Source organism: Symphodus melops (genome assembly GCF_947650265.1).
Source record: "Symphodus melops genome assembly, chromosome: 5".
Lineage (NCBI taxonomy): Eukaryota > Metazoa > Chordata > Actinopteri > Labriformes > Labridae > Symphodus > Symphodus melops.
In genome coordinates this window covers 7738582-7753301 of record NC_136695.1, presented here as the reverse complement: position 1 = coordinate 7753301, position 14720 = coordinate 7738582, and the positions used below count along the sequence as shown (strand labels likewise).

Sequence of the window (14720 nt, the reverse complement as noted above, 5' to 3'; positions counted from 1 at the left end):
CGAAACGGTACTTGAGCCGGCGACCCTCCGGTTTTTTTCCTACAATTCTATGTGTCTATGTGTCTATGTTCAAAGGTTATTTTTAGGGGTTTGAAAAAAGTAAACCAAACAATCAAATCAAAACCAAACATTTGATAATAAACTTAAGCATTAACATTTTTAATAATAATAAATTTGTTTTATAAAGCGCTTTTCAAAATACTCAAAGATGCTTTGACAATAAAAAAAACAAACAACCGATAACCAAAACAAAAGACAATCAATGTAAGGGGGAAGGATGGGAGTAAGTTATTGTTGGTAGTGTTAAAGAGATGAGTTTTTAGAGAATTCTTAAAGGAGGTACGTGTGGGAGTCTTAAATGTTTTTTGGGAGCGAGTTCCAGAGGGTGGGAAATGAAACGGAGAAGGCCCTGTCCCCCAAGGATCAATAGTTTATCCTAAAGGTTTGCATCACCAGAGGGTGTGGGTGTGCCAGTGGAGGAGCTCAGACAGGTAAGGGAGAGCCAGGTTATGGAGGGCTTTGTAGATAAGGACTAGGAGTTTGAAGTGGATATGCTTGGGGATGGGGAGCCAGTGGAGGTTGTGAAGGACAGGGGTGATGTGGTCTCTGGTACGGGTGTGTGAGGAGACAGGCAGCAGAATTCTGAATGTGTTGAAGTTTCCTTATTGATTTTGATGATGATCTGTAGAGGAGACTGTTGCAGTCGTCTAGTTTGGAAGTGATGAATGTGTGGGTGAGGGTCTCAACAACTGTAAATAAGAGGGATGGCCGGAGGTGGAGATGTTTTGGCGATGTGTTTGTCCAAGGAGAGGGTTGATGGTGGATTTTGGGGCCGATGATGATGATGACTTTTCATTTGTCGCAGTTGAGTCTGATAAAGTTGGTTTGGAGCCAGGTTTTTATTTCTGTGATGTAGTTAGTGAGGATTGAGTGAGTGGCAGGAGTGATGGCTTTCGTGGCGATGTGGAGCTGGATGTTGTCTGCAAAGCAGTGAAACTGGAGTCCATGGAGGCCAATGATGTGACCAAGTGGGAGAATGTGTCACGAGGTAGCAGGTAGGAAACAGGAGAGAGAGGACCCAATCGCAGAATAATAATCTATTAACGAAACGCAAAAACCAAAACTTACTTAAATAACAGAAATCGAAAACGTTCTGAAAGGCAACTCAAGCAAAAAAAACAAAAACCAGGAGGAGAAAACACAGGGAGCAGGGAGAAGAAGCGACCAAAGACACAACGACATACAAAAGACATCAGACAATGAACTGACAGAGAACTGAGGAAAACACAGGCTAAAAAGACAAGGGGTAATCAGACACAGGTGAGACTAACAAGACAGGTGAGGAACATCAGGGTAATCACAAAGGCGGGAAACACAAGGAACAAAGAACACAAGACCAGAACACTGAGGACATGTACAAAGTAAAACCTGACAATGAAAAGACATAAAACAAAGATATTACAAAATAAAACAGGACTTTCCGGACCTTCAGGCATACAGGCCGTAGTCCGTTCAGGTGGATGGCCCGGAGGCCGAACAAACACAGGGGAAAGTTCTGGGGGACGGCCGGGAGGCCGAACAGACTCAGGGGAGAGTCCTGGGGGTTGGCCGGGAGGCCGAGCAGACACGGGAGAGAGCTCTGGGGGACAGCCGGGAGGCCGAGCAGACACGGGAGAGTGCTCTGGGGGACAGCCGGGAGGCCGAGCAGACACAGGAGAGAGTTCTGGGGGATGACCAGGAGGCCGACCAGTAAAGGGCAGGCGCTCTGCAGGCACGGGGGCAGGAAGCAGACAGCGCTCTGCCGAAGCTGGTGGCAGACGACGCTCTGCCGAAGCTGGTGGCAGACGGCGCTCTGCAGGCACGGGGGCAGGAAGCAGATGGCGCTCTGCCAGAACAGGAAGCAGACAGCGCTCTGCAGGCACGGGGGCAGGAAGCAGATGGCGCTCTGCCGGAACAGGAAGCAGACGGCGCTCTGCCGGACCAGGGACAGGAAGCAGACGGCGCTCTGCCGGAACAGGGACAGGAAGCAGAGTCTCTGAGGCACCAGGAGGCTGAAGCCTGGGCTGAGGCCTTAACTTGGGCTGAAGCCTGAACTGAGGCTTGAGTAGAGCAGTAGGCTGAGGGTCAAGTTGAGGCCAGGACTGAGGCTTAGGCTGCTGTGGAGGGCTTGACTCAAAAAATACTCTCGTCCATTTGGGGAGCATGAGTCAGCCAAGGCCTTGAGTTCATCTCCCTTCGAGCCTCAGCAAGTGCTGCCTCCCTTTCCTCTTCACAGCAAGCCATTTTAAAGTAATTTTTAATGCACCTGAGGTTATATGTAACCTCACGCAGGTCAAACGAAAAAAATCCTGCTGGGTCCATAAATGGCCAGTTCGTACTGTCACGGATGCAGCGTCACAACAGAGGAGGAGACCCAAACGCACGACTCTGGGGTAGAAGCAGAATCAAAGTCCATTTATTAAAGGTAGGGTTCAATACACAAAGGTCAGTAGTTCCAGGCAGTGGTACAAAGACGGCGGGCAAACTCGGGGTCAAAAAACAATCAGGATCAGAATCAGGAAGTCAATACAAAAGTGCTGGTATCGCTGCTAAAGAAGACAAGACAAACTGGCAAGGGGTGAGGGGAAAACGCAGACATATACTGAAAGGGGGTGGAGTTAACAAGACACAGGTGAGACACATCAGGTAATCAGCAGAGTGGAAAAACAATGGGGAGAAGGACATGTGGCCAACAGACCTGACAGAAGAGGGAGGTGAAGTTAACGAGACACAGGTGAGCCACATCAGGTAATCAGACAGGAGGGAAACAAGGAACAAAAAGCACAAGACCAGAAACTGAGGACAAGAACAAAGTAAAACACAAACACAGGACACGATACAAGAAACAGAAACAAACCAACCCCCAACCAGGGAATGTGACAGGGAACCGAACCTTGGGGAACACCTTGGGAAAGAGGAATGGTAAATGGTTTTTTCACTTTTCTAGTTTTCTGACTACTCAAAGCGCTTATACACTGCAGGTCACACCTACTCACTCACACTGATGGCTGGTTATATGGCCCATCAAATAACTAATTCCATTCACACACATTCATACGCCCCTGACGCAACAGGGGGAGCAATTCAGGGTTAAGTGTCTTGCCCATGGACACATCGGACATGTTGCTTGCAGGAGCTGAAAGTGATTTGAGTCAGGTTAGAGCAGTTCCAGTGATGTTAAAGGTGGTTTCAGGGGTGAGAGAGAAGAATGGAGTGATTGGTGTCAAATGCTGCGCTTTGGTCCAGTAGAATGTCGCTGTTTAGGTTTCCGGCATCAGAGGAAAGGAGAAGGTTGTTAGAGATTTTGAGGACAGCTGTTTCGGTGCTGTGGGGATGGAAACCAGATTGGAATGATTCATAAAGGTAGTTGGCAGAGAGGTGGAATTTGAGCTGAGAAGCAATGGCACGTTCCAGTAGTTTTGAGAGAAAGGGGAGGTTGGAGATGGGTCTGTATTTGTTCGGGATGTCATGCTAAAACTTTTGTAAGCACAAAGAATAGACAGGGTTTATCCTTGTGTAGGAGAGTAGTTTATGCTGACAAAGCTTTGCAAATGTATTCAACATACCCACTGTTGGGTTCTGGCTAGCCATGTGTTCTGTACAAAGGACTCAGGCCTGTATCCCCTTTCTAAAGCCTGAGTAAAGTTTTAGGAGGGACAAACAGAATGGAACTTACATAGAGCACCCCCCCCATGGCACCTAACATGTAGGTGTGAAAAAAGTAATGGGGGGGTCCTGAATCCTCTATCCTTATTGGAGGAGGCCCAAAGTAAGCCTGTCTTTAGATTCTTCCAGCTTTAGAGGATGCCTGACTCTTTCAAATGCTGGACCTCAGCATTCAAGGAGGTCAACCCCCTCCTCTCTTGGCTAACCTCAAGGAACTGCAGGTAGCCTACTCTGGATTTTTCACAAGATGACTACAGCTTCTAGGGACTGCAAATCCCTCCTCCTTGACTGCTGCATAGGTTCTGTCGATCTTCACATGCTGAATCAAGCATCAGAGACTTCAGTTGACTACTTCCACGGCACATTTTTGAGAGTTTTGGACACGATCAGAACTACCTGGTTCGAACGCGAAGAGTTTCTCCCCTTGGATTTTTGTAAGACGTCGACAAACGCAATTGGACAAGAGTGATGAAGAATGCCGCTGATCCCTGAATCCACAAGGACACGAAGAATCCGGCTCCAGAATCCAGAAGGACATTAAGAGCAAGGCTCAAGTCCCATATCTGAATCCTGCTACCTACTCCTACCTATCTGCCACGAAGGAAACCTGCCTGGAGCTGCTGATTTGAACATTCATCAAAGTGAAGACCAAACGAACCTTGCAACAATCACTAGGAGTGATCCACAGTAAGAGATTTTGGTCTGGGCAGAAATAGCTTTTAGAAATAGGCATAATTGTACATTACTGTTGACGATACGTCACATTCTGTTGTAAGCTGCTGCATTTGTTTCATTGTGCTGAACCGCTGTGTTCACCATTGTGTTTTCACTTAATGCTATGCTAGTTTACTTTCAGTTAACTACTTTCATCATCAGACAGACCAGTGTATCGTTGAATCAAAGTCCGGCCACTGGCTTTCTGGTGTTTAAGTTATAGTTTCTGAACTCAGCTCAGAGAGCTTCAGCTATTTCGATGGGTAACCACATGGCCCTTTCTTTCTGTCCACCATCTTGACCATGTGATTGACCACATGGTGCTTTGTCCCCCTCAGCCGTCTTGTTTTCTCTCTCCTCCTCTCTCTCTCACACACACACACACACACACACACACCATGCTTGTTTAAGTTTGTCTCTGTAGTTTAGTTTATAACAGTTGTTTGTTTGATTGAGTTTCAATTATTAACTTGATGTTTCTTTGTTAAATAAATTCTGTTATAATTAAAAGAGCAGTTGTTTGTCATTACTGTGTATTTGCATTGTGACTTAGGCTGGGTGAAAGGGCTTTGTGTTCGGATTTCACACCTTCAATTAAATACAGATTATTAATTATTAATGATATTGGTATTTAATTAATCAATTTGAGACTGATATTTGTAATATTTTGGTAGTTCCCTGTTTACAGGGTGGTGCTCCGAGGTCTTATTAAACTCAGTTTAATAACAATTATTGATTTATATTAATAATTAATGAAACTTAATTATTACATTTATTTTGACAATCAAATTTGACATTATAAAACCCAACCTAACCGTCAGTCAAGAATTCGCTTCTGAAAACCCCAACACCTTCAAGTAAAGCATAAGTTTTTGTGTTTTTTTCCTCTTACTGGCTCCAAACTTGAAATGTGTTTTACTCATTATCTCCTCACTTCTCACTCTGCAGCACTTGCTGGGGCTGCCTCTCTGATCAGTCAGAAGTTGATTGAGGATGTCAGTTATGCGTGCATGCATAAGTGTCAAATGACAGGATGGACAGCAAAGGTCTCCTTCCTCTCCTCCAACTGACATGCGCTGTCTGCAAGCATAATAATAATAAAAACAATGCAAACATGAGAGCCCTCACTAACTATTATACCCTATGCAAGCACGTGTTCCACATACAGGGAGGGATGGCCCTGCCCCCCAGTCATATTACAGTAAAACTCATGTCATCTACCTCGAGACACTGGCTGAGGTGGAGGAGTAGCAGCTATGTATAGTCTTCTAACTAACCCTAACCCAAGCTGAATTATACTTCTTTTAAAAGCCTTGTTCTTAGTCTTTCAAATGCAGTCTCAACAACCTTTCAGCCACTTCTATTTGCTGTAGTTTACTGCCCTCCTGGCCCATATTCTGAATGTCTCTCGAAATTGGCAGAATTTCTCTAAAATGTAGTCCTTAGTACTGATAAAATAATTGTTGTAGGTGACTTCAATGTCTATGTGGGTGTTGATGATAGCCTTAGCACAGCTTTCATGTCATTATTAGACTCTATTGGCTTTAACCAGTGTAAAAACATGCCCACTCCTCCTTTAGCCACACCCTGGACCTTGTTCTAGCTTATAGCATCAAAGTCAATAACTTAAAAGATTTCCCATAAACCCTCTTCAGATCATTTCCGAATAACATTTGACTTTTTATTACCAGAACGAACTCCACTTAACTTAACTTAGAAATAAAAATGTGCTCTCTAGAAGTTTATCTGATAGTGCTGTAGCTAAATGTAAAGAAGCTATTTCAGCTGCTTTTTGATTCAATATCAGCCTTCATGCAACCTAACGCTTCAAGAACATCACGCTCCCAGAATGCAGGCCTGCTTGTGGTACCTATAGTATTACGGGAGGTAGAGCCCTTATTTATTAGGCCCCTCTCCTATGAAATCATCGACCAGTCAGGGTCCGGGATACAGACACTGTACATTTAAGAATAGGTTTAAAATGTAAATCTTATAGTTGGGGCTGGTGCAGGTATAGAAAAGCTCCTGGTTGTGCTGCTATAGGGTTAAGACTACCAGGGTAACAGAAATCTTATCTCTCCCTCTCTCTGTATGTCTGTGCATTACCAAAATACTGTATGAATACAAATCACAGTTACTAACCACATCTTTTCCTGGGAGCTCTTGAGTTCTCTTGAGTTCCTCAGGATATTTGGTAGAAGGCCTGCCTGAGCCAACTGCCCCCTCCTCCCTCCCCCCACATGAGCCTGGATGTGCCCCAGATTTCTACCTGTTCAAAGGCAGTTTTTTTCTTGCCACTGTAACTTTTGCTAAATGTTTCTTAAGTGCTCATGATGGATTACGCTTTTTTGTTATATAGCAATAAGTAAGGTCTTTACCTGCTTTCTGTAACATAACAATGAATATGGTGCCTGGTCTTTTGTAATAATAAAGAGTAAGGTGTTTTACCAGATTTTTGTAAAGTGTCTCAAGATTGTTATCCCTTAAATTCCTACCTTATTGGGACAGTACATTTGTTTTTCAAAGCTGAGAACCAGAGAATGGACCAAATTAAAACATACACATTGATTTTAATTATATTTGCATACTGATACGAAACACCAATGTTTAATGATAATCAGTATTTGCAAAAGAATAAAGCTGTGTTTTCCTACCCAACTTGCTCTTGCGAATCTCATCAGGCGATACTGGTCTTAGTTTTCTCTCTGCCTTGATTTCCTCCAGGATCCGCTCATGCAGTGTTGGCGGAGGTTGACTCTGTGGCTTCAATTTACGAGCTGATACCTACCAGAAGTTGAAGAAAGGTGATATGTGACGGTCAAATTAAGATAATGACAAGAAAGAAAGTGGAGTTGAAAGAATACAAAATTACTAATTGTTGTAGGCGGATCTTTTTTGACGTGTTTGTTTTGTTTATGGTAGCAATATACATCCCTCCTGGCTCCACCAACAGCAGGAGTGAGGCTCTGAATGAACTCCACAAGCACATCAGTGAGCAGCAGACTCAGACCACTCCACTGTTATGCTAATGCCAGCATACAGGCCACTGGTTAAAGTCACCAAACCAGTTAGGAAGCAGGTACGGGTGTGGCCTGAGGGGTCCACAGAAGCACTCTAGGACTGCTTCTCCACCACTGACTGGCACATGTTTAAACAGGCGGCCACTAACAACAACATCACCGACCTCCAGGAGTATACAGAGACCGTCACGTCCTACATGGAAAAGTGCATGGACGATGTCACGGTCACCAAGTCCTTCACCATTCGGGCCAATCAGAAGCCATGGCTGACGGGTGAAGTCCATAGGCTCCTGAAGGCCAGGAACACTGCCTTCAGAGCTGGGACGCGGTGGGCCTAAGGACTGCCAGAGCCAACCTGTCACGAGGCATCAGATTGGCCAAGAGGAAATACTCCAGGAGGATCGCAGACCGTTTCACCGACAGCAGAGACACCAGGAACCTGTGGCGGGGGATCCAGACCATCACGGACTACAAGCCCCCTCCGCAGACCTGTGACAGCTCCACCTCTCTGCTAAACAACCTCAACAACTTCTTTGCTCGTTTTGAGGCAGACAACAGCACCCCAGCACAGAAGACGCCACTTTCTCCTGGCGACCAGGTACTGACGCTTTCCAGGGATAGCGTGAAACGATCCCTCAAGAGATCAAATGCACGGAAAGCGCCAGGTCCTGACAACATCCCAGGTCGTGTCCTGAGAGACTGTGCTGAGGAGCTCACAGATGTCCTCACCGACATCTTCAACACTTCACTGAGCCAAGCTGTTGTCCCCACATGCTTCAAAGCCACCACCATCATCCCGGTCCCCAAGAAGCCGTCTCCATCCTGCTACAATGACTACCGCCCGGTCGCGCTTACCCCCATCCTCATGAAGTGCTTCGAGCGGCTGGTCATGCAGCACATCAAGTCTGCCCTCCCCTCCACCCTGGACCCCTACCAGTTTGCATATCGGCCTAACCGATCGACCGACGACGCCATCTCCACTGCCCTCCACTCAGCCCTCACCCACCTGGAGACCAAGGACGCCCACGTCAGAATGCTGTTCATCGACTTCAGCTCAGCATTCAACACCATCATCCCGCAGCAGCTCATCCACAAACTGGACAACCTGGGCCTAAGCACCTCCATGTGCAACTGGCTGCTGGACTTCCTGACAGGGAGACCACAGGCAGTCCGGGTCGGCAGAAACACCTCCAGCACCATCATGATGAACACGGGGGCCCCCCAAGGATGTGTGCTGAGCCCCCTCCTCTTCACTCTGCTGACCCATGACTGCACCCCATCTTCCAGCTCCAACCTCTTCGTTAAGTTTGCGGACGACACGACTGTGGTGGGTCTCATCAACAACAACGATGAGTCAATCTACAGGAGTGAGGTGAGCAGACTGGCCTTGTGGTGCAAGGACAATAATCTCCATCTGAACGTGGAGAAGACGAAGGAGATTGTTGTGGACTTCAGGAGAACGCACACCCAGCATGCTCCTCTGACCATCGACGGTGCTGCAGTGGAGAGGGTGAGCAGCACCAAGTTCCTGGGTGTGCACATCTCTGAAGACCTGTCCTGGAGCCTGAACTCTGCATCACTGGCCAAAAAAGCTCACCAGCGCCTTTACTTCCTCCGCAAACTGAGGAGAGCGAGAGCCCCATCCTCCATCATGCACACATTCTACAGAGGCACCATTGAGAGCATCCTGTCCAACTGCATCACCGTGTGGTACGGCGCCTGCACCGTGTCCTGCCTTAAGTTTCTGCAGCGCATCGTGAGAGCAGCTGAGAAGATCATTGGTGTCTCTCTTCCCCCCCTTCTGGACATCTACAACACACGTCTCACCCGCAAAGCCACCAGGATTGCAGGTGACCCCACCCCCCCGTCTCACAGCCTCCTCAGCCTGCTGCCATCTGGGAGGAGACTGCAGAGTCTCCGTGCCCGAACCAGCAGGCTCAAGAACAGTCTTCTCCACCAGGCTGTCAGGAGACTTAACTCCCTCCCTGCTCTCCCCCCCATTCGTCCCCCCAGCCCTCCTCCCACCCTCTGCCTCCCCCCCTCTCTGCCTCCTCACCCCCTCTGCCTCCTCACCCCCTCTGCCTCCTTCCCCCTTTGCCCCCCCCCTGCACCCTGCCACAGTCCACCCCTACTGCATCTGTCTTCACCCCCCTCCACCTCCACCCCCGCGTCCTCCACTAATTCACGCACCCTAAAAACTCTGCACAGCCGTTTTACTGTTTTTTCTATTTGCACCATTTGCTACCTTTCAACGCACTACCTCACTTTTTAGCTTAATCTGCACTCTGTTTATATTGTAAATACTTTAATTTATCTACACACTACTACCTCATGGTGAATTACTCACAAGTGCCCTTGTCTGTCGATTGTCTGTCGTTCGTTATTTGTTGTCCAAATGTCTTTAGCTAAGTTATTTGTTTTATAGTATTGTTTTTATTGCTAGGTTTTAGTGCTCTTTTTTTGCACTGGGGGGATTGCAATTTCATCTGTGCTGTATGTTTAACATGGAGCATATTTGACAATAAACAACCATGAATCCTTGAATCCTTGAAAAGAGGCCCAACAGCTGCATCATGCGCCAGGGACGATTCACAAACTCAACAGCAACAGTCAGGATCAAGGGCCATGCTATCGCTGTGGTAAATCTGGCCATCTTACATCGGCATGCTGGTGCAAGGATATGGATTGCCGTAAATGCGGGGAAAAAGGGTCATGTGGAGCGAGCATGCTGGAGTAAAATGATCAAAGAGGAAAGCCTAAAGGTTGGAAATAAAAACAAGAATTCACCTTTCAAGAAAAATAGACAAGTACACAGTCAAAAATACAAAGGAGAGTGACAGTGATTCTTCGGAGGGGGACCTGTTTGTCTCAGTAAACACATTACGAGTGATGACTGTGGATGAGAATTCAGATGGTTTCTGAACCAAAGCAAAGTTGGAGGGACATTCCTTCAAGATGCAAATAGACACAGGATCGAGAGCATCATTAGTGTCATACAAAACTTGGAAGAAATATATAAGACACCTTCCACTACGTCCATCAGACACTGTTTTAAAATAAAAGGGATGACAGATACACTGGTGCAGTGCAATGATCAAACCGTGAGGCTCCAAGTCTACATTACTGAAGGTAACTTTGCTGCCATAATGGGTTGAAAGTGGTGACACACAATCCATCTGAACTGGCAAGAGGTCAGAAAAATGACAGACAATTCCACACAGCTCGAGACTATACTGCAAAAGCATAAAGAAGTCTTTCGTGATGAGCTTGGCTGCATGGAAAACATTACAGTGAAGTTACATGTGAAACCTGGTACTAAACCTGTTTTCTTAAGAGCCAGACCAGTGCCGTATGCCATCAAACCAAAGGTGGAAGCTGATTTAGAGGCCATGGTCAACAATGGAGTGCTGAAGCCTGTAACAACTAGTGACTGTGCAGAAGAAAAATGGGGGAATCAGTGCTATTTAGAAGATATCCTGTGCACGGGAGCAAACAATGAAGAGCACTTACGCAACCTGGATGCTACTCCGAAAAAGGCTGAGTGAGTACGGACTGAGAGTGCGTAGGGAAAAGTTAGACTTTTTTAAGGCATCTGTGAAATACCTCGGGCACGTTATTGATGCCAAGGGGCTTCATACAGCACCATCCAAAATCACAGCAATTGTTTAAGCACCGCCCCCGCAAAATGTCAGCCAGCTAAGGTTGCCCTGACTACCTCAAAGGTCCTAACGCACTTCAATACATCACTTCCACTTCAGCTTGCTTGTGATATATGATCCACCTCCATATGGAGTGGGGGCAGTGATCTCTCACATACTGCCAAACGGTGTGGAAAGGCCCATTGCGTTTGCCTCTAGGACCTTAAATAAGGCAGTCTTTATACTCAGTTGGAAAGGGAGGTACTGAGTATTGTTTTCGGGGTGAGAAAATTCCACCAGTATCTGTACAAGAGGAAGTTCACTCTTTTGACAGATTATCGACCCCTCACAACAATCTTGGGACCCCACCCCGGGATACCATCTCTCGCTGCATCGAGACTACAGATATCCTACGATATTAAATACCATAAGTCAGACTTGCACTGCAATGCTGACGGTTTATCTAGACTGAACCTAACACGATTGACATTTTCTACTTCAGGGAGATGGGAAAAGCACCTGTTTCAGCTGCACAGATCAAAAAAGAGACGCAACGACCTAAAGCTCTCCAAGGTCATGGACATTATTGTCAAAGGTCAACCTGCTGGTAACACTATGCGTCTGAAACCTTACCTTAGAAGGAGATTGGAACTCTCAGTCCAGTCAGGATGTCTACTATGGGGAAGGCGAGTGATAGTTCAACAGTCACTGCGAACAAGAATATTTCAACAGCTTCATGCAGGCCATAGTGGAATTCTCAAGATGAAAGAAATTGCAAGAACCTACTTTTGGTGGCCAGGCATGGACAAACAAATAGAGAGAATAGGCACATTTTGTCCCCCTGGCCACAAAACTAGAAACAACCCGCCATTAGCCGCCCTGCACCCGTGGGAGTTTCCTCAGGCGCCATGGCAACGTGTCCACATCAATTTCGCAAGGCCAGTGGAAGATAGGATGTTCTTGGTTGCTATCGATGCTCACAGTAAGGCACCTGAGGTGGCTAAAATGAGATCGACCACAACAGAAAGAACCATCGAAAATCTAGGAGAAATGTTATGTCAGTTTGGATCTTCAGCCCAGCTAGTTTCAGACAATGGGCCCCAACTTGTATCACAAGAAATGTCCACATTTCTACAGGCCAATGGAGTGCAGCATATCACCTCAGCTCCTTATCATCCAGCCACCAACGACCCTGCTGAAAGATTCGTTCAGACACTCAAACATGCTCTAAAATCCTCACAGGGACAAGGAACCCTCCACCAACGGAAGCACCCCTCACAGAACTACGAAGGTATCCCCTGCAAGCCTAATGTTAAAGAGAGACCTGCAGACATCCTTTGATCTGTTGAAGCCCTCAAAAGTAAACAACATTGTCTGAGGCCAACAGGAGAAACAGATACTAAGCAGAGAAAGACAAGCGAAGAACAGAGTCTTCACACCAGGAGAGACTAGTTCTTGTAGCAAGGAACTACAGTGGAGAACTTAAATGGGTTCCTGCTACCATCATTGCTCAGACTGGACCAGTCCACACCCAAGCACTACACCCAACACCAGGGACAGTGGTTCCAGCTGCAAATGTGACCCCAGAGGGAACTGAGGCATCTGTCCATTCGGGTCCAAAAGATCTTATACCCTCAGAGAACAATGAGAATGATGTTCGTGTCGAGCACAGGTATCCTAGAAGACAACGGCGGCCCCCTGCACACTTCAGAGAAGAATAGTTTAGTAACTATCTCAAACCATCAGGGGCAGAATAAACCCCTTGGGATCAGTTAAGGGATCGAGGCAGTCTACCCTCATCCCTGAGTTACAGTTATACCAATGTTTGTTAATTGTGTTAAAGCAAAAAAAATGTTATGGTATTAGGCTGGTTTGTTGTTACTGTATATTGTGATAGTAGTGTATTCCAGAAAATGTGAATGATTTTTATTTTTGAAAGACAGCTCATTTTATGTTGTGTATGACATCAAGTATAAGAGGGGAGGAGATGTTATGTATTTTGAGCTACCAAGGCTACTGTAGTAGTGAGAGCCGCAGGGTATTCGGTTGGTAATGGGTTATAACTGGAAGTAGGCTACCACACAAGCCACGTATGTTTAGTGTTGAAATAAATAAAGGGATAAAGTCATAACAAGTGGAGTCCTCATCATTGTTCCAAGACAATACAGTTGGAATATAACATGTATCACCATGAAAAGTCTTTGTATTTCAATCCTGGGGGTAAGACTTGAAGCTCTATGAGTGTGGAGGAGAGGCAATGTATAAGCCTGACTCAGTTCAAATACAGGTATAAATTTTTAGAAAATACAGAGAGGAAGAAGGAAGCTTACAATAAAAGTTGTACTGTAAAAAAAAAAAAAAAAAAATCTCGGAAACAGCCTACACTTTATTATGTTATCAAATTGAAATGACAGCAATATGTGATTAATATTGTGAAAGGAGAAGAACAAATAAGTTTATACTTCTTACTTCTCCTTTTTGGACATGTTATTATTATTAAGATGTCTCACCTGTGTTCAAGATGTCTCACCTGTGCGCCGACGCGAGTGGCCGCACGTTCAGTAGCTCCGTCCCTGTCGTACTCGTCTTAATATGTTATTCGTTTGTTTTGGCTCTGTGCTAACTATGGATACTTTTTCGTGTTTTCGTGGAAATAGCAACGGAGAACTTGCTTATTCAAGGGAGAAGCTGCTCTCACTCCGGACAGCGGGACAAGCCGGCATCGTTCACCCGATACCTGAGGAGCTGAGGCGGCGGTAGAGAGGCTGTAGAGCCGGCGCTAAGCTAAAGGCTAGGCTAGCGGCTAAGCGATGGAGGTACAATCAGCTTATTACCATTTGAAAAATATTGCAAGAATCAAGGGTTTTCTGACCAAACAAGATTCAGAAAAACTTGTTCATGCTTTTATTTTCAGTAGGCTGGATTATTGTAACGGTGTGTTTTCAGGCCTTAGTAAAAAATCTGTCCGACAGCTGCAGCTGATCCAGAACGCAGCAGCCAGAGTCCTCACCAACACAAAGAGGGTGGAGCACATTACATCTGTGCTTCAATCACTGCACTGGCTGCCTGTGTGTCAGAGGATCGACTTTAAAATCTTACTACTGGTCTATAAAGCATTAAATGGTCTTGGCCCTAAGTACATGTCAGATCTACTTGTAGAATATAAAACATCCAGACCGCTCAGGTCCTCAGGAAGAAGTTTACTCAGTGTTCCCAGAGTCAGAACCAAACAAGGTGAAGCAGCGTTTAGTCACTACGCTCCTCAACTGTGGAACAAACTCCCTGAACAACTGAGGACTGCTGCCACACTCAACTCCTTTAAATCAGGCCTTAAAACTTTGTTATTCGCTCAGGCTTTCAATTAGAAATATACTGTCTGCCTTACTGCAACACATTCTTCCTTCTTTGATAGTTTTAACAGTTGTTCCTTTATCGAGTATTTTCACTTTCATCCCCGTCTTTTAATGATGTATTTTGCATTCTTTCCTTAAGCTCTGTTTTAATGTTTTTCTGTTTCTATGTCTGTATAGCACTGTGAATTGCCTTGTGTCTGAACAGTGCTATATAAATAAACTTGACTTGACTTGACTTGACAAGCCCTCGGTTCCGGTCATAGTTATGGGGAATGTAAACTGTCTAACCA

At 45.8% G+C, this 14720-nt stretch overlaps 1 protein-coding gene across 2 annotated transcripts in view; it reads right to left on the bottom strand.

Moving 5' to 3' along the window:
* Positions 1 to 14720, bottom strand: part of LOC306823530 (protein spire homolog 1-like) — a 205229-nt gene that overhangs the window by 35358 nt on the left and 155151 nt on the right. For both annotated transcript variants that reach the window (XM_079343118.1, XM_079343119.1), the window contains exon 8: positions 7074 to 7203. In XM_079343118.1, coding sequence (XP_079199244.1) covers positions 7074 to 7203 — 130 coding nt within the window. The remainder of the gene's footprint in view (positions 1 to 7073; positions 7204 to 14720) is intronic.